This window comes from Phoenix dactylifera, chromosome 14, assembly GCF_009389715.1.
Source record: "Phoenix dactylifera cultivar Barhee BC4 chromosome 14, palm_55x_up_171113_PBpolish2nd_filt_p, whole genome shotgun sequence".
Classification (NCBI taxonomy): Eukaryota; Viridiplantae; Streptophyta; class Magnoliopsida; order Arecales; family Arecaceae; genus Phoenix; species Phoenix dactylifera.
The window spans coordinates 2498739-2518810 of record NC_052405.1 but is presented as its reverse complement, the minus strand read 5'-3'; the positions used below and the strand labels follow the sequence as shown (position 1 = coordinate 2518810).

Below are 20072 nucleotides of genomic sequence, written 5' to 3'. Positions count from 1 at the left end.
GATAACAAAGTAGATAAAGAGGCGCTGATCTAAAAGATCCGCGCACGGAAAAAAAAAAATATGGGTGGACAGTCCTCCAATGCTTAAATTATACCTGACTCTAAAAACAAAATATATAAAAAAGACGAAAAAGATGGGAGCAAATAGCTTATATTTTGTATGCATACTTGAGATATTTAAGCCATTATTTATAGATGATGAGTCTTTATCCCATTGGAGTTGAATCAGAGTTGAGCAGATAGCTGACTTTTGATTTTTCTTTATCTGAATATGTGCAGAAATCCGAGTTCAACTGAAATAGATTTTTCTTGATGCCAGTGGATCAGAGTTGAGAAGAGAGCTAACATTCAACTTTCCTTAATTTTCGCAGAAATCCGAGTCCAACTAAAATAGGTTTTTCTTGATGCAACCTATGATTGGAGGTTGGATTTAGATCGCATCAAAATTGGATTAGACTTTGAACTTAATCTTCTCTCTTATAAAATTAAAATATTATTCTATTAGTTATTTCAATGTGTCTTTCCTTGAACATGGAGCATCAATTTGATGCACCCCCGCCCATGACCAGAAGATATTTGAAAACGTTTTCCACTTTGAACTTTTAAATTTCAAATTTAAATTTTGATAGATGCATCACGCGCGAGACATTTTTATATGTTTCTGTAATCATTCTATTTGCGAACAAGGAGAATGGACAGATTGGCAGCACAAGAAGGACATCGAAGCTTCACAAGTAACCCGAGTAAACATCTTGTTTTAAGGCAAAAACAGATGATATGTCTCATAAGCTTAAGCTATTATGAAAAGTAATCTGCTCTTGGATGGAGGTTCATTGACTCTTTATATTCGCACCATGTGATGAACAAGAATGATTTGAAAGAGGATTAAATTACCTTCTTGGATGCTTCATGGAATATATGGGATTAATAAACGCATTTTTGACAAAGTTAGCTCTGAACTAGCTTGCAGGTGCCAGAGGATTGCCTCTGCATGAAAACATCGCATGGTCCAACTTTCTCGACAAATGCATCGATGGCACAATTTGGATCATGCGAAACATTGACGTGGATGCAGCTGTGGGGAAGACAGCTTTACGGTGAAGCATGAAAGAGCTGTACTTATATTTCAATGCATCTCTGCGTACGCTGTTAAAATGCTTAAATTATTTGAATGCACCTTTACTACCTTCCTCGACAAAATAAATCTAGGCATATCTCATGTCTCCAACGTTTGAATCTCCACCATCAGTGCAGTTTCAAATTATGCTTTCCCCACTTGGAGCTTTTATAATTTGAAAGTCGTAAAATTTTTGAAATCAGTTAAACGTTAAGCCACGCACATCCAAACGCACAAAGACATGCATACACGTGCATGCGCGCATGTCCGCGTGAACATTAGCATGTCATACATTCTCGACCTGACAAGCCCTGGAATTCTGTAAAGCAGAGCTCAGAAAATAGAAATCAGGGCTCAGAAAATAGAAATTGTGAGCATGAGGCGCATCAAACCAGGAGGGCACCTGCTGCGACTCCATAATGGCAATCATGAAAGCAAAATTATCATGTAGCTCGAAAAATCAAAGGTAAAGGGGAAAAAATAAGTTGGGCCTAGCCCAAACAATTGATTCACTCGTTCAACTGCAAGTACCTAAAAATTTAGAATTATTGGTTTTGTATTTTGGCCGAGTCGACTGTAATGCAGTGCTGGCGCATGGCATGATGATTCTGGAGCTAACAATAGTTGGACTAGGGTCTTGCGATGAAGAGAAATTATATCATACACCAGGTGTGCCATGTGGTAGTGCACCATGCCAATTCCAGTCAATCGTTTCTGTGGCAGTATGTCAAGATGAGTGTTTGATAAATAGGATTTATAGAAAGAAGCGGCCGCTATATGGTGCAAGTGGTGTAGGATGTTTTCTCTTATTTCAGGTCTCTAGGCTAAGCACCAATGAAAAGGATTTAAAGAAAAAAAAAAGATTGTGTCATCCTCGAGTTGTCACTGACGTGGGGGTGATATATTCACATTACTAGACAAATTGATCGAAGAGGATGTTTTGCTCTCTCCAAAAACAAGGTGTCAATTTTATTGTAAGATCTAGAGTAGTTAACAATTTTACCGGTGCAAGCCTTATGGACCCAACAACAGGTCAGGCAGGAAAGTGTGTGACAGAGGATGGGCTAAAATTGATAGCGCTGGTAACTAAGGTAAGGTCATGTTTCCTTTTGAGAGGAAGAAGAGGAAAAGCCCCACCAAACTTCCGTAACGAAAGAAAGAGTAAATTATAAAGTCCATCCTGACAGAGTAAATTACAAAGAAAGAGTAAAAAAAAAATTAATTACACCTTATGAAAAACCTACACTTACTCTTTTAGTTTATTTTTATCCAATACTTTAATCTATAACTGAAGAGACCATTAGTCTAACCGTTAACTTTAAATAGAACCGAAATGCTACATCAAAAATAAATAAATAAAAAAGACCAAAATAATCTTATATGATATAACAACTATCCAATGAAATAAGAAAACATGTGCGTCCTTCTCCTCATTGAGGAGCAATTGGTTTTTCACACAAGAAAAACAGATTTTTTAATACCATAAATTTAATTGGATGTAAGGATAGGTTTTATAAACTATTAGATATAAATATAATAAATATAAATTTCAGAAGAATTTTACTAATTTATTTTAAAAAATAAAGGACACAAAATCATTCACAAAGGAGGGGAACCAAAAATCAAATCAGAATTACATAAGAATGAAAAAAAAAAGTCAAGATAGATAAAGTGACAGATTGATTATAAAAAACTGTCTTTCTCTCTCTCGCACATGAAACAAGTTTTAATGTGCCAATATACCATTATATCTCATCAAATACAATCCAATAGAAAAATTAAAAGCTTAAAGGAATCATTCACTAACTCCACTGGTTTTAATTGGATGAAATCAAATAAAATGATGATAGAGAGATATTTAAATACTTTTGTGAAGGCGTTGTTTGAATGCTGGAAAAGGTTCTCCGCTGAATGAAACTACGTGGCCAAAAGTTAACCACGTGAACTGATGGGGGAGAAAATCTAGTTGCGATGAGGGAGCCCTCCAACCACAAAATCCCAATAATACAGGGAATTTTGGTTCCATCAGGAATAAGATCCCTCCCTTATATCAAACAAGGAACCAAATCCCAAAAATATAAAAATATATATTTAATTTCCTTTTATTGATGATTTTTGTCATCTCTCATTTTTAGGGATTGCCAACCCTGCGATTTTCTCAATCAAATAGATTTTTTTCTTAGCAACCTTAATCTCACTATGAACACCAGACCTCCAAGTAGCCCCAAAAGCTGTGAGACATTATACACAGAACATGGACGAATTGTGGATAAGTATGATATCTAGAGCAACTTTACGTGAAGCAACTCATCATTTTCTAAAAAAATATATTGCGCAACTCATCATTTTCTAAAAAAATATATTGCGCAACTCATCTTTCTTCTGCCTACTTGATACATCTTGAAATTGACCTATGCTAACCAGGCGAGCCGGCCAATAAAAGCTGATTTGGAGAGTAGACTAGCTAGGAACTCCACCACCAACTTGATGTCTGGGTCCAATCGGTTGCTAGCGGCAACACTACTATCCTTAGCTTATATTGGTTTTATGTAGTGTTTAGAGTAGGAGAGATATGGACTCCTCAAGTTGATACTGCAATTTCTTATTTTATTTATTTAAATATTATGGAAAAAATTGTTATAATAAAGAGGAAAACTACTCCACGAGACGGTTGTAGGCCAAGTATATTAAAAAAACCAGAAAATTCTAAAAAGAAAATGATATCCTACAATCAAGTTATCGCAAACTCATCCCCATCAGTAGGGAAATGCATAACATTCGAAGCAAAAATGGGATAAAGTTGGCCAAATCGATGAAAAGATGCATAATGTTGGTGCCCAAATTCTGCTTGACCATGCTCTGATGATCTGGAAGCATGGATGGCGTAAATCAACCTGCTCGATCCATGGTGGTGGAAGACGGAACACTAATTGCTTGGAAGTATCACGGGTCTTCATATAAAGAGAAGAGAAAGGCCTACCGGGGTGGCTATAGTCTGGCCTTCTACGATGCTTAAGTCAGGCAATGCTTTGGAACAACAACATGAAATAGTAAGAAAACAGAAAGTATTAGAGTGGAGTGATCTCCCTAGATCGTTAGGCTTTGAGAGTTTTGCCTGGAATACTTGGCATTGGAGCGCGGCCTGGGTGTTCGGCTTGGCGTGATCAGCATTGAAGCGTGGCTTGGGAGCTTGGCCTGGATTGCTCGGCATTGGACTGTGGCTTAGGAGCTCGGCATGACTCTAATCAGAGGTCGCGGGTCCCAATCTTTAAAGATGCACGAACTAGGAGCTCGGTATAGGAGTTCAGCTTGGAAGCTCAACATGGCTCTGGTTGGAGGTTGCGGGTATTGGTCTCCAAAGATTCACGTCCTGATCACCAAAGATATGCAAACTGTGAGCTTGGCATGGGAGCCCAGCCATATATATATATATATATATATATATATATATATATATATATATATATATAGTCCTCTCATCTAAATCAATGAGGGGATCCATAATATCTAATCGAAAAGTAGAGAATAGAAACCATCCCCTCTTATTTATTGAAAAGAAACTGGTAAAATTAGAATTTGAAATCTTTCCACTAAAAATTATCTATTGCTCCTTTTTTTTTTCTTTGCTTTTATAAGTTGAGACCCCATCCCTTCTCTCTATATATACCCTCTGCAGAGCTTTCTTTCTTTCTATTATCTTTCCTTCCCACCATTCACCTCAATCCATCCCCTCTTATTTACTGAAAAGAAACTAGGAGCAATAGAAAATATTTAGTGAAAAAATTTCAAATACTAATTTTACCAACTTAGATTACTTTTTTTCATAACTCGAGACCCCATCCCTTCTATCTATATATACCCCTTGCAACTTTTCTTTCTCTCTGTTATGTTCTCTTTCCACCATTCACCTCCAATATATATATATTCATCTCGTCCATATCAATGAGGGGATCCATAATATCCAAACCAAAAGTGGATAATAGCAACCATCCGCTCTTATTTAGTGAAAAGAAACTAAGAGCAATAGATAACATTTAGTGAAAAAATTTTAAATTTTAATTTTACTAACTCAGAATACTTTTTTTTATAACTAGAGACTCCATTCCTTTTCTCTATATACACCCATGCAGACCCTTCTTTCTCTTTTTTATCTTCCCTTCCCACCATTCACCTCCATTATATATATATATATATATATATATATATATATATGCTAAGTTGGTAAAATTAGAATTTAAAATCTTTTCTCTAAATATTATCTATTGCTCCCGGTTTCTTTTCACTACATAAGAGGGATGGTTACTATTATCCACTTTTGGTTAGGATATTATGGATCCCCTCTAATTTAGTTCATTATAGTTACTATTATAGTTACTATTTAGTTTATTATGGTTACTATTTAGTTCATTATGGTTACTATTATCACTAGATAAGAGGGATCCATAATATCCTAACCAAAAGTGGATGATAGTAACTATCTCCTCTTATTTAGTGAAAAGACACTGGGAGCATTAGGTAATATGTAGAAAAATAAACTCAAATTCTAATTTTACCGACTCAGATTAATATTTCCCTTTTATAACTCGAGAGTCGAGACCCATCCCTTCTCCTATATATACCCGTGCAGACCTTTCCTTCTCTTCATTATCATCCCTTCCCACCGTTCAACTCCATTATATATTTTCCCCTCGGCGCCCCCCCACCCCTCCTCTGTCCTTCTCTGTATACGTTCCCTAGAGATCACCTTTGTTTTCCATCTCTCCTTTCAACTACTAACCCTTCATTTGATCCTTCTCTTCTTGTACCTGTCTGTGGGCTTTGCAACTCTTAAATGGGAACTCCAACAAGGGGAGTTTGGACGGCGTGGATACTAGTGGTGGTTCTCTTCACTGCGAGGAATGGAACGGTGGATGCTTCTCATGTGGTGTATTTTCACCTCCAGTCCCTGCATGTCCCCGTTGTCAATTCTTTGTTGAAGACAGGATATCACTTCCAGCCTCCCAGAAACTGGATGAACGGTGAATCTTCCCTCCCTCTTTTCAAAATACTGCCTCTTCTTCTCTTGTTTTCCTCTCTCTTCACCATTAATCTCTCAATATGATCCCAGATTAAAACTATTATTATTATTTTTTTGTCGTTAATTTAATGCATTTGATGCAGTCCAAATTTTCCTTCTCATCTCTTATATATCCTTAACTGTTCTTTTGGGTTCCCTTGGATCCTGTTCTTTGTTTTATTTTCATTCCCGTCGGATTACCGTATTGGGGCGCATTTTAGCGACAAAATACCTAAATTTGCTAAAATGCGCCCATATCCACTTATCACGTTTTTCTCGACGGCTCTTATGGGTGGTGGCGGCGGCCTCCCCCTATTGTCAAACTCCTGTCTCCCCACAAAAATTTCTTGCGTTTGGATGTACTCTTTTGGCATTGAAAGGTCCGATACCGCTGGAATTTGACCACCAAGTCTATGTTAATTTTTTTTTAAAAAAAGAAAAAAAAATAGCAGCTTCGTTTGAACTCCAATGTCGATCACTTCCCACTTAACATCCAAAGGCTATTATTTTACCACTACGGCTATGTTTTGATGGCATTCTCCTCATCAATCCTCTCGATCCTTCTGACGAAGAAGACATTTATGTATATATCCTAGAAAACATTAGTCAAACAGTAAATTCCTATTCCATTTGAGCGGTTGGATGCTGATATTTTCGGTGTTTTCTTCTCATGCTCGCTTGCGCTTGTCGGTGAATTCAATGAACGCGACGAGCAGATCCAAATGGTACGCTACTTCTGTCCCTTATTACTTTAACTTTTTCCGGCCAATTTTAAATGCGACGGACGAGCAAACCTACCAAGGTTTCCTCAGAATCTCGACCATATGCTAAAACTGCAAGCTTCCGCAGGACCCATGTACTATAATGGAGTATACCACCTGTTCTACCAATACAATCCCAAGGGCGCGGTGTGGGGCAACATCGTGTGGGCGCACTCGATCTCAACGGACATGATCAACTGGATCCCGCTCGAACCGGCGATCTACCCGTCCAAGCCATTCGACATCAACGGGACCTGGTCGGGCTCGGCGACCATTCTCCCCGGCAACAAGCCGGCCATTATGTACACGGGCATTGACGGAGCCGGACGCCAGCTCCAAAACGTCGCATTCCCCAAGGACCTATCGGATCCGTACCTCCGGGAATGGACCAAGCCCGACTACAACCCCGTCATCTTCCCGTCCGGTGTGAACGCGAGCGCGTTCCGCGACCCCACGACGGCCTGGCTGGGGCCCGACGGGCACTGGAGAGTCACCGTCGGAAGCAAGCGTAGCAAACGGGGGATGGCGTACTTGTATAGAAGCAGGGACTTCGTGCGCTGGACCAAGGCCAAGCACCCGCTGCACTCGTCCAACGACACCGGCATGTGGGAGTGCCCGGACTTCTTCCCCGTCGCGCCGGCCGGCAAGCTCGGCTTGGACACGTCAGCCCTCGGGAAGGGGTTGAAGTATGTTTTCAAGGTCAGTTTGGACTTGACGAGGTTCGAGTATTACACGGTGGGAAGGTATGACCTTGCTCGGGATAGGTATGTTCCCGACAATACCTCGCCCGATAATAGCACCGGGCTCAGGTTTGATTATGGAAATTTTTATGCCTCCAAGACGTTCTTCGATCCGGCAAAACAGCGGAGGATCTTGTGGGGGTGGTCGAACGAGTCGGATATAGCTCAGAATGAAACCACTAAAGGCTGGGCTGGGATTCAGGTGAGTGCTGATCGTTCTTAGAATTATTCTTATTCTAATTAATTTTATATGTTATATGAAGTAGTTGATGGCACGAAGGTTGTTTACTCTCTCTTTTTAAATATTAATTCGAAGATATTTTATATTAAAATTGTTGTTGTTGTTGTTTTTGTATGTGTCGCTTTTCTTGTTTTAGGCGATTCCGAGGGTTCTTTGGCTTGACAGCAACCAGCGGCAAGTTGTGCAATGGCCGATTGAGGAGCTCGAAAGTCTTAGAACGAAGCAAGCTTATATCCATGACAAGTTGGTGAAAAGTAGGCATTATTTTGAAGTAAAAGGAATACAAACTTCACAGGCTAGTATACCTTTTGTTCTATGCTTTTATCTGCTGTCCTTTATCGCTCACCAGGTATTTTGTTGTATTTTGCTGCAATTTCATTAGTATGCTGATTCTTCCTGCAAGTTTAAGCTTCTTTTCCAACATTGTTTTTCAAATTATCTGCATACTCCTGCTATTTGTGAGTGCAATATATTCTGAGTCTTGGATGGCTAGGAACTTGTTACTCTTTTCTTGTCCGCTGTTTCATCTTTACCAGAAAGTAAAGCCTGTTGTTAGAGAACTTGGTCTCTATTATGAAAATGTTGATATTGGCAATAGACCTACTAAGAAATTTCTGACAATCCACCATCGGGTATCTTATTTTCCGGTCGGACTTGGAATAGTATTCGGTGGGTTGTTGACCTCTTGTGTTCTTCTACAGGCAGACGTGGAGGTAACTTTTGACGTCTCAAGCCTGGAAAAAGCTGAGAGCTTTAATCATACTTGGACTGATCCACAAAAACTCTGCGGCCTGAAGGACGCAGAGGTCAGGGGTGGAGTTGGCCCCTTCGGCCTCCTGGTTTTGGCTTCTGCAAAGATGGAGGAGAAAACTGCTGTATTTTTCAGGGTGTTCAAAGCTCAGAATAAGCATGTGGTCCTAATGTGCCATGATCCCAAAAGGTTTGCCATCCTTCGCTTCCTCAATCCACCACTCTTTTTTTTCTCATAGCTCGTCCAAGGAATGGTAATTGGCAAGAGAGCAGAAGCACTCATTTTGATTTTGCCGAACACCTAACCATCACTTCATAACCTTGCACTTGAAACAGACCAAACAATTGGTCTCCGGCAAACATGCTGTGCTAATATGAACTACCTACAATATTAGATTGTCAAGATTCTTGTGCTTGTGAAGCGTAATCACCTAATCTTGAATCGAGAGGTGTTTGTATTTGACCAATAAGCAAAGTCAAAAGTCTGCTTTGGTGGGTCAGATTTTGACTGTGGCTGGAGATAAAAAGACGTCTTTGACTCAAATAACTACGCCTCTAGTATAACACACGGTTATTTGGTAAATAAGTAATTGCTGATAAAATATTCGTCATGTTACTAATAGTCCTTGTTATACATGCAGGTCTTCTTTAGTGCCACGTGTCTACGAACCAACCTTCGCCGGCTTTGTCGATATTGATATAGCCAATACTAAGAGAATCTCTCTAAGGAGCTTGGTATGTCAATCAATCGTTCCCCTTAATTACTTTAGAACAGTTCAGTGAAATTTTGGAATGATCTTTTTCACATTTAATTTTTCTTGTTGATTGTTGATGTGCAGATTGACAATTCTGTGGTCGAGAGCTTTGGTGCTGGAGGGAAGACATGCATTACGTCCAGAGTTTATCCTACTTTAGCAGTAGGACCGGATGCTCATCTGTTTGTTTTCAACAATGGATTGGAGGATATAAAAGTTTCGGAGCTGAAAGCATGGGAGATCAGGAGGCCTCTCATGAATGGAGATTAGGAGGGTATTTTGTGCGAATGCATAATCTGTCGTCTAGTAAATTACGCAAAGCTTTCCTGTAATGAAACCTGATTAGAGCTTGAAAATGGCACCATTCATGTTCCTAAATGGATATCAAATGAAGCATCAACTTTTTCTTAAGTGAAGCATTTGTTCAGTCCGCCATGGTTGCGAGGTTTGTATACTTCGAAAGATAAAGGAAGTGACAATCACCAGTGAAGCCTGGTGTGATACTAATGTTGAACCGAGAAAAAAGAAACTAAAGATCAAGTGGTGCATTTTCTTTTTCTTTAGAACGGCGCCTTTTTTTTTTTACAGCATAGATCGAATGGTGCTCGTTTTAAAGTTCGAGGATTTTTTGTTTAGAGTTCCAATGACAAGAAACCTGCCTGCCTTACAAGTGGACAAATTGACATTATACTTTACCCAGAGAGAGTGAGGCAAACGAGCCTGCTAAGGTAAAGGTTAGTTCTTTTATGGCTCATCTGGTTCATACGGAAAAAAAAGAAAAATATAGTCAACAAAAAATATTATATTTGGTTGAATTTTTTTTAAAAATAAATTTTTTACATTAAAACAAAAACTCATGTAAAATATAAAAAAATTTAATTCTCACTTGCTAAAAATTAATTTTTTTAAATATATTTTTAAGCTTTTAGATAGAATAAGGCAAGATTTTTATTCTTTAGGAAGAATATAATAAGTATATTACATAATTTTTCTAGAAAAGTAGATGCTGGGAGAAACATAAGACATTCTAGAATGTGCTACTTTTCTATGGTTAACGAAACATGTAAAAATTATTTTTTCAAACATCATATATCCAAGCATTAGCTTTAAAAAAAAAAAATAGTGAGAATTTTTTTTTTCACAAACTAAATGAATTGTTAGTTATACATAAATTGGAACCCGAGTACACCTGAGCATAGCTATAAACCTGCTAGGAAATGCATGCCTACTATGCTTTTATAAAGTCTAAAGAAGCAATGAGTGCCACAAGTGACTTGGCCTGAGTAGGATATGCCTAGTGTCAACTTTCAACACATGGATCACTAGCTCTTCCTTGCTCAAATAGTGGACAGGGGGCACTATTGGGTGCTCCTTGATGCTCCTTTCCAACATAGCAAAATAATATAGAACCACATCAATTTCTTATAACAGCTCACCATTATCATAGGGATGAGACTAAGATTTTAATGAAACATTATTGATGCTCGGTGCAGAACATGACTAACACTAACAAAAATATCTGTCTCCTTTTTTTTTTATTCCTCCTCTTCCAAAAAAAAAGCCACTGGCTTTTTTTTAGCTAAAAAAAAGGAGCATCTTGACGAAAGGAAAATATGTTCATATACCAAACACCTTAATATGTGAACAGATCATGAGATGAGAGAACCCCTTTCTTCTAATTGTTACAGTTTGATGTCTCCTGACTCTAACATGCGAACCAATCTTAGCTTCCCAAAACCGCCATTGGATCGCCTAATGCACAAATCTCAAAAGCATTCTAAATTTATCAATCTCAAGGCGGGTCGTGCGAAAGATACACCCCTTCTCCATAATTTGGAAACGGCGTTTTCTACCAATCTTATGAAACCCATAACAAAAAACCTAGGAGAGACAATTAAAAAATTCAAATGGCCTTCTTCAAAATAAAGGGAAGGTAGCCCCAACACGACACTTGTTCCAGCACATCACGATAATCGGAAGAGCCGTGCTAATTGAGGGGTTAACTTCCAAAGATCAGGTGCAGCGATATCTGAAATTTCTGGTGCCCTCCTCTCTCTTTGAAAAGGATTTTTGTGATGCCTTTTTTTTGTATTTAAATTCCTAAAATTTAGGGACCTCTAACCAACTGGGTGGCGCAATATTGGTATCCATCATTAGGAGCTTTTGGCTCTTCAAATTATACAAACCGAGAAATGGGTAGTGACCTTCATGACCTCAATGAAAAGGAAAATGGGGGGAGGGGGGGACCATGGCAGTGTTAAGAGAATTGCATTGCGACTGGTCCTCTTCAAGGAATCGCATCTCTATACTCATGCCTCGGTGCCGCCTTCGATGTATCTTCTCCTTTTCTTTGACTTAATGGCTGCACTCATACCCGGTGTGTGTGAGGCGCCCATGTATCAGCTCAACTCAAGTAATAATAAATCTTCACGGCATGACCAAGAAGGGTGACCACAAAGCTGTTCTCAACTTGTCATCATCTACGAGGATATGAAAAGGAGAGATAGGTAGAAAGGTGAAGCGTGCTCCCATCGAGAATGCACGCATGCCTTGTCTCAAAGCAGCAAAAATACAAAAACAAAAAAAAAAGGAAGAAGAAGTAGAAGTAGAATAAGAAGAAAGAAAGAACGAACCCAAAAGTGAACAAGATTTCGAGATGTCACAACACGAAATGGGTCCCAATGCAGCCTTATCTTGGATGACAGATACCATTCATTAGAGTCGGTAGCTAGAAATTCCAGTTGTATCTAGCTCCACAATGTGCCTTCCATCATGGAGGTCCGAGAAAGGACACCCCAGCTTCTCATTTCTTGAAATAGGCTCAGCATTCTTAAAGCGATGAGGAGATTAGAGATCCAATAATCAAGCATCCCTCTTTTGCCTCCTATTGCCAATGATTTTACTTGAAAAAAGAGAATGTTCTTCGTGGGACCCCAAAAGTTGGATTGGGAGGCTGTGGATTCATATGTGATGACGATTTTCGCATGAGGAGTGGGTGCAATCTTTTTGAAGGAACTAGGGGAGTAGGAGAGCAGTTCTATAGGAGGATCGCACATCATGACACAAACCAAGAGATTCGTGCATGAGATCATCTTCCACTTTTGCAAGGCAGCCTAATGGTATCCATATGGCTCCATAATACGGTGGTAGGTCAGTGGCAGGTCTAATGGCCTGTCAGTGCTTTGTAGAAGAAACCAGAATACTCATAAAGGGAGAATTGACCAGGTTTTAGAAGAAAAGCTTCCAAATTGTGACGTGCATTATCTAAAGACTCACCAGCCTCTCCTCAAATTGTTGCATGAGAACCGATGGCATCTTTTTTTTTCCACTTTTTATTATTTTTCAGTTTTGAATTGTTTCCTTATTTTCAATTTTGAATTGAAGAGATCAAGAGTATACCGTTTAAGTTTCCAAGTCCCCATTGAGAGAAAGCAGCACATTCAGTTGAGTTCGGTTAGTTTCTTTTCCCTCCGTTTACCAATTTGATTTAAAGTTATTTCATCCGCATGCAGTGCATGGAAAGGATCTTGCTGTTAGACTTCAGGATAGTCTGGAATTGTATTTAGAACAAGAAATCAACAAAAAAAAAAAAAAAAATCTGCTTCTATTCAGTTAAACTTTAATTTGCAAAAGTTGCACCCATGCTGCCATGCGTCAAGTCCGAGAATTACGATCAGCATATGAAATCAAACCAAGCATGCTAAGCGAGCTTGAATGCCTTTTTTTTTTTAGGTGGATTGAAAACTTGAATCAGTCTTTTGCTATCTGAAAGTTGTTTAGTATATGTCTTTTCTGGAGCTTTTTTTTTCATACTAGTAGTTTCTCATGTGGAATTCACTTCAAAGAAACCTTTCGATGGAAGGCAGCTTATCTCAAAAGCAGCACATCATGGCACTGCACCAACCTGACAGGTTCCCCTGGGTAGTTTTTGCCTGCGAAGGAACTTGAAGAGTTTCAAGCTTTTAATGAAACTTGAAGAGTTGAAAAGAGCGACCTTTAAAGGACCACATCATGGCACCAATTTAGAATACAAGTCTCATTGAGGATCACCATCAACTGTTCACAATAATGGTACCCGCTGTTCCTAGGAGCCGCACTTCCTGGAACCATAAGGAGGTTCAAAATAAAAATTGCCCAGGTATTCTCAGGCATCAATATAATATTATCCGCGTAACATTGGAACAAGTATCAAAGTCAAGATCCTCCGTGAAGACCTTACAATCCTTAAACCCCAAGGTATGGGGCCCAATCATGGAGAAATTACTTAGTTAACACAAACTTTGATACCAGAATTCGAACATAAATAGGTTATAACTGCGTGACCCAATGGCATCGATTGCACAAAGTAACAAATACCACTATTATTAATCACCGGTGGTATGGTATCCAAATACTACTACTCTAATTTTCGGTGGTACGGTATCAAAATCAATTTCTCATAAATATAAGTCGATAGGGCCAACAAATAATCCCATTGGCGGGGCCAGAATAGATCGTAGCCATGCTGAGATCGGAGCCATGTGTATATATATATATACACAAAATAGATTTTTCATAATTTGTCCGGTCACATTTTCCAGATTTCATAATATATAACATAATTTTAAAATAACTATTAACATGCCTCACCCGTTTAACCAAGTACAAAACATATATCAAAATTTAATTAACTAATAAATTATTTTGCCAAATAATTTAGAAAACACATTTTGAAGTATTAAGTTACTAACCTCTTTTCACTTTAAATCATACTTCAAATAGGCGGATCAGATTCACCAGAAAAAAGAAGGGGAAGGACAGGAGAGGAAGGAGAGGAGAGGAAGAGGAGGAGCTCGGCGGTGGTTCGATTTCTAAGAGGTGGGAGATTTATCGAGGGTTTTTCCAAAGGGGATTAACTCGAGGGTGAGGGGGATAAGCTCGGATGGTGGTTGCTCCGCCGCGATTCTTGCGGCCGATTAGCTTGATCGGAGAGGAGGCTAGGATAATCCTAGCCTTCGACAATATCCGTGGAGCAGGAGGACTCTTCGTCCTCCTCCCCGTGTTCGAACAGGGCTTTGCTCTGTTCTGACCGGAAAGAGGGCCCTCGGGCCCTCTCTTGGTGTCGGGCTGGACCAGCCCAATGTGGCTGGGCCTCTCACATATCCCAAGAATTCCAACCATCATCCTGCATTAGTAGAGTTGTATCTTAAAGCTCTTCCTTCGTGGTCATCTCGATCTCATTGTTCTTTGTGATGAAGATGGTGTCGTTCATGAATTTGGTTCAAAAAGCCAAGGTGCTTGAGAGTCTCGAGCCATTGCGCCACCGATGGTTGCTTGGGAGTTCCGAGGAACGTCCTCTGAATGCAATCTCAGTTGGGTGCCTGCCGGTTTATGTCGGAGAAGAGCGGCAGAGGTTTGTCATTCCAACTGATTTTCTTTCGCACCCGCTCTTTAGGATGCTCTTGGAGAGGGCTTACAGGGAGTATGGCTTCGAGCAGAGGAGTGGGTTGATGCTGCCATGCAATGTTTCGGTCTTTCAGGAGGTGTTGAGTGCTGTGAAGTGCTCGCATGGGCAGTTTGACCTTGAGAAATTGATGGAAGATCTCATTTAGTTGGTGCAAACAACTCAGTCACGGACCGTTCCATGCCTTATGACCTCTTTCTTTGATTATTAGATTCTTTTTACCTTTTTTTGGTGAGAAAGATGTATGCTTCATGTATACAGTCTTTAGTTTTTGTGATGCATGGAGATATATTTTATCAAAGAAAAAAATGAAAAAGAAAATAGAATCAGCATGGTGCTTATTTAGTTTTGAAAACAAAGAGAGTTCTTGTAATCCGTTTGAACACCTAGGGCTATACAAATCAGCCCTCTTTCAGATCTGTAAGGGAAAATCCCACTCTTCTTCTGTGAGTGAATTCCATTCATTTGCTTCTAAGTTCATTTTGTGAGTGATTTTTTTCTTAAATCATCAGCATGATTCTGTGTAATAGCTGAAATGGGTTTCATGATTCTTCATGTGGATTTCTAGCTAAAACAAATACGAGTTCCTTCCATTGCATTCTGCAAAGAAAAACTGGAAGGTTAGGTCACCAAACCAAGAACAAGAGGAACAGCGCAAGTAAGCAAGGAAGACGGCACGAATGTATATTCATTAAATCGTGTGTTTGCACGGTGTGCCAGTAAGCATAATATCTGATCGGTACCCACGTTTTGTGTCTAGCTTTCGGAGGAGTTTTCGAAATGCCATGGGAACTAAATTAAAGCTCTGCACTACTTTTCACCCTCAGACTGATGGCCAGTTAGAGAGAATGATTCAGACCTTGGAGGATATGTTGAGGGCATGTATAGTTGATCTGGAGGTTGCTAGGATGATTATATAGCTTTAGTAAAATTTGCCTATAATAATAGCTATCTTTCTAGTATTAAGATGGTACCTTATGAAGCTTTTTATGGAAGGAAGTGCAGATCTCCTCTGTATTGAGATAATGTTGGACAAAAGTAGTTATTGGGTCCTGAGTTAGTCCAAAATGTCAAACAGAAAATTACAGTGATCAAGAAAAGACTTAAGGCAGCTCAAGATAAACAAAAGAGTTGGGCAGAAAAGAAAGAGAGATGAAATTTTTAGAGGGTGACTTTTTCTTCTTGAAGGTTTTACTCTCAAAAAGTGTCATGAGATTTGGGAGACCTAGTAAACCGAGTCCTCGCTACATTGGGCCCTTTGAGATTTTGGATGGAGTGGAAGAGGTTGTTTATAGTTTAGCTTTGCTGCTAGAGCTATTTAGTGTACACAATATCTTCCATATTTTTTTTATTGAGAAAGTACATTCTAAATCTGAATATTCAGGGTGTAAAGCATGCTGTCATTATCTGATTTCGAATTCATGCGTATAACCATAAACATTTCTAACTTTTGAGTTCATGATGTACTTTGGCCAGATCTTGGGATCAAAGCATGGTTGGATCATCATAAGCACCCGGTGTTTGGGTTCCCAACATTGGTTCGCTTCAGTTGGGGGACATGCAACCCCTACTTCAAGGATACAGTTGAAGTCATCTGGTGAATTTTTTGGAACCTGGCTAGCTATTTAAGGTCAAATTACTCTAGCTTATCTAAGAAGCTGAAGCGTGTGAAATAAGTAATTGCTTTTGTCCTTTTCCCTTATTTGATTTACTTGATATGCTTGTGTTGCCTAGGGAGTCTGATAAGCTGAATGAGGATGGCTCTAATGATAATGGTGGTAAGCGGCAGTTGAAGTTGTCTAATGTTGGTTTCACTGGATATAAAAAGAAAAGTGAGGATATTGAATATAGTGGTAAGGGTCGCTGTAAGTTCTTCCAGGCTCTTGAACTTGAGTTGGTTGCTAATTTCTAGCAATGCTGTCGACCCTGCCCTGTGGCACATTAACATCTGGGCTTTAATTTGGCTTAGGCTTTCGAATGTAATTGCAATCCAAGATTCCATGTCATGTTTGGCAGATATTATATGAACAAGTTTTCAATTCTTGTTTGAGGTTGGAATTATCTTGCACAGAAGCACAGCTTGCTGAATGCATTTTAACACTAATTACTTCTATGATTACACACATCTGCAAAATGAAGAAATCCAAGTAAATTCTCAGCTAGGAATTCTTGTTTGGAATCTTCTAATGGAAGTTTATTGTTACTGTTAAAATCACATAATTATAATGTTTTTGCAACAACAGTACCACATGGAACCTTAGCTAGCCTTCAATGTGCCAAACAAAGTTTTTCCCCCATTTTTTTTCATTGTAAATTAACTCCGATGGCTGGACCATGTACCCTACCTTCTCTAACTGTTACACCATACTTTTAAGTGATCTATAAGACTCATTAGTCTGTTTATCTGCACTATCTTCTGCAGCAAAAATATAAATCCATCGATCTCCATTGAACCACTGTTAGAGTTTTTCAGTCCCCCTCATTGTGTGAGAAATAATTTTGGAAGTTAACAGGTCTGTTGTAAATTGGGTGGAAACGAATTGTTCAAGGTTGCAATTGTTTTCAGCGAGGGAAGTCTTATCTTGCTTTTGTGGGGAAACGGGAATAGGTCGAGTTGCAAGTTAATTGATAAAGAATAAAGAATAGCTTACGATTGATACCGTAAACAGAACAGTCCGAACCAGAGGTTGTCATTAGCTTATGTGGCACCGTATCCAGAACATCCTCCCCCTTCTTAGTAGAGACAATTAGAAATAGAAGGAGACAACGATATGTTAATCAACTTATTGCCAGATTAAATTTCTTGACTCTTCCCACACCTCTCATTAAAAAAATCAGTGGTCCTCAGAAGTAGTTCATACGGCATTTCTTGGATTGACTAGTTGTTTTCATGATCGTTTCTACATTTTCAGAAAAGGAGTTTCAAATCTGTTATCTTAAATCTATACTGAGATAAAACTTCTCATGGCGAGACACAGCATGTGTACTAGTTGTTATTTCATCGTTTTCTTGCAATTCCATGACATATTCAGCCACACTCACTTCACACAAGACACAGCATGTGGACATGCTTATTATTAGTACAATATTTGTGTTGTACGGTTAGTACTCAAATGAAAATATTCTGGATGAGACATTAAAAATTTCGGCTCCCAAACGGCAAGCCTCTTCTGTTATTTTATATAACGATTGCATGGCGTGGCATAACCTTTTTCCTGCCTATTGGAAAACTTTGCTTTGCCGTACAGCTATGATTCCAGCTGCAGTCCTTTCTATATATACTACGACCCATCTTACCTGCTGCCCACATCCTAAGAATTCCAACCATCACCCTTCTTTGTCAGAAGTACAGAGTTGTATCTTAAAGCTCTTCTTTGTCAGCTCGATCTCATTGTTCTTTGTGATGAAGATGGTGTCCGTCATGAAGTTGGTCCAAAAAGCCAAGGTGCTTGAGAGTCTCGAGCCATTGCGCCACCGATGGTTGCTTGGGAGTTCCGAGGAACTTCCTCTGAATGCAATCTCGGTTGGGTGCCTACCGGTTTATGTCGGAGAAGAGCGGCAGAGGTTTGTCATTCCAACTGATTTTCTTTCGCACCCGCTCTTTAGGATGCTCTTGGAGAGGGCTTACAGGGAGTATGGCTTCGAGCAGAGGAGTGGGTTGATGCTGCCATGCAATGTTTCGGTCTTTCAGGAGGTGGTGAATGCTGTGAAGTGCTCGCATGGGCAGTTTGACCTTGAGAAATTGATGGAAGATCTCATTTAGTTGGTGCAAACAACTCAGTCACGGACCTTTCCATGACTTATGATCTTTTTCTCTGATTATTAGATTCTTTTTTCCTCTTTTTGGTGAGAAAGATGTATGCTTCATGTATACGGTCTTTAGTTTTTGTGTTGCATGGAAATATGCTCAGCTTCTTTTGCATAAGCAGAAGATATTTTTTATCAAAGAAAAAAATGAAAAAGAAAATAGAATCAGCATGGTGCTCATTTAGTTTTAAAAACAAAGAAAGTTCCTGTAATCCGTTTGAACAGCTAGGGCTACACAAATCAGCTCTCTTTCAGATCTGTAAGGGAAAATCCCACTCTTCTTCTGCGAGTGAATTCCAGTCACTTGCGTCTAAGTTCATTTTGTGTGAGTGATTTTTTTTTTTAATCATCGGCATGATTCTATGTAATAGCTGAAATGGATTTCATGATTCTTCATGTGGATTTCTATCTAAAAGAGTAAAACAAATATGAGTTCCTTTATTCTCTGCGTTTTTTATTTATCTCCATACAGAATGATTTCAGATTTACAATTGCTTTTGATGCCGAACACAAATTGTTTTTCCTTCCATTGCATTCTGCGAAAAAAAAACTGGAAGGTTAGGTCACCATAACCATCCTTGCTAATTGGCAGTGGTGAACAAAGTAAAAGGGAGCAGATTGACTGTTCTTGAGGAGTGTAAGCAAGCTTCCTTAGCATTGGCGGAAACAGATCGGCTTTTCTTCACGTTATATATTTGTTTTTAAAATAATGAAAGAGATTGATGGGCTTGGAATCTGTTGGCAACTGAAAGCAAAAACAGAAAGAAAGAAAGAAAGAAAGAAAGAAAAAAAATCTGGGACTTCTAATGACATGTTGATCCAAGTCGAAGCAAAGAATAGGGAGATTGCTGGTTTCTAAATAAGTTCAGTTTTCTTTAGTAAACCGAGCATTTTACGATCTGCTACATGCTGATTCTCATAGTTGTATTTAGTCAAAAATAATATAATAAATATCCAGTTTTACCCAAAAAAATGTTTGGGGCTACGTTATGAAGCCATGGAAAAGAGTACTACATGTTGCTGGAAACTGGACCCGGGGACGACCGGTCCGCTGGGAAGGAGGAGCTCCGGCGAGAACTAGTGGGCGGCGATCCGTCGACGAGCGGCGTCCTCTGCGAGGGACCTGCAAAAAGCCGGTGGCCGGGATTTCCGGCGCCGACCCTCCGATGCCTAAGTCAGAGGGGAGCAAGTGTATTCAAAGGGAGAGAGTCCCCGCCCAGAGATTTTTTCCTCCCCTTTTATAGAAGGGTGCTCGGTTACTTGCGATGTGATGGGACAAAGTTGCCGTACGGCTGGGCACGTCGCATGAATTGGTGCACGATCAAGTGAATTAATGCCTTGCCATCGGACAGGAGGTCGGGATCAGGGGGTTGTCAGGGTCGACTGGATGCAGCCGAACTGAT

The 20072-nt window shown here is 39.4% G+C and overlaps 3 protein-coding genes and 1 long non-coding RNA gene across 4 annotated transcripts; all 4 read left to right on the top strand.

The window, feature by feature from the left end:
• The first annotated feature begins 5740 nt into the window (after positions 1–5740).
• On the top strand, positions 5741–9835 carry LOC103713368 (beta-fructofuranosidase, insoluble isoenzyme 3-like). The gene is made up of 7 exons (XM_039133308.1): positions 5741–6134; positions 6889–6897; positions 7022–7875; positions 8051–8209; positions 8616–8854; positions 9306–9399; positions 9504–9835. Exons 1-7 carry the CDS (start codon positions 5948–5950, stop codon positions 9687–9689), a joined length of 1728 nt encoding a protein of 575 aa, XP_038989236.1. The 5' UTR covers positions 5741–5947; the 3' UTR covers positions 9690–9835.
• A 4821-nt stretch (positions 9836–14656) lies between these two features.
• LOC120113115 (auxin-responsive protein SAUR41-like) lies at positions 14657–15010 on the top strand. The gene has a single exon (XM_039133921.1). The coding sequence runs from the start codon at positions 14657–14659 to the stop codon at positions 15008–15010; it is 354 nt and encodes a 117-aa protein (XP_038989849.1).
• A 778-nt stretch (positions 15011–15788) lies between these two features.
• Positions 15789–16920, top strand: LOC113461733. Its single transcript, XR_003384015.2, has 2 exons — positions 15789–16459; positions 16597–16920. It is a non-coding gene; the product is annotated as an uncharacterized LOC113461733 (long non-coding RNA).
• A 1351-nt stretch (positions 16921–18271) lies between these two features.
• LOC103698912 (auxin-responsive protein SAUR50-like) lies at positions 18272–18625 on the top strand. The gene has a single exon (XM_008780959.2). It carries the CDS (start codon positions 18272–18274, stop codon positions 18623–18625), a length of 354 nt encoding a protein of 117 aa, XP_008779181.1.
• The last annotated feature ends 1447 nt before the right edge of the window (positions 18626–20072 follow it).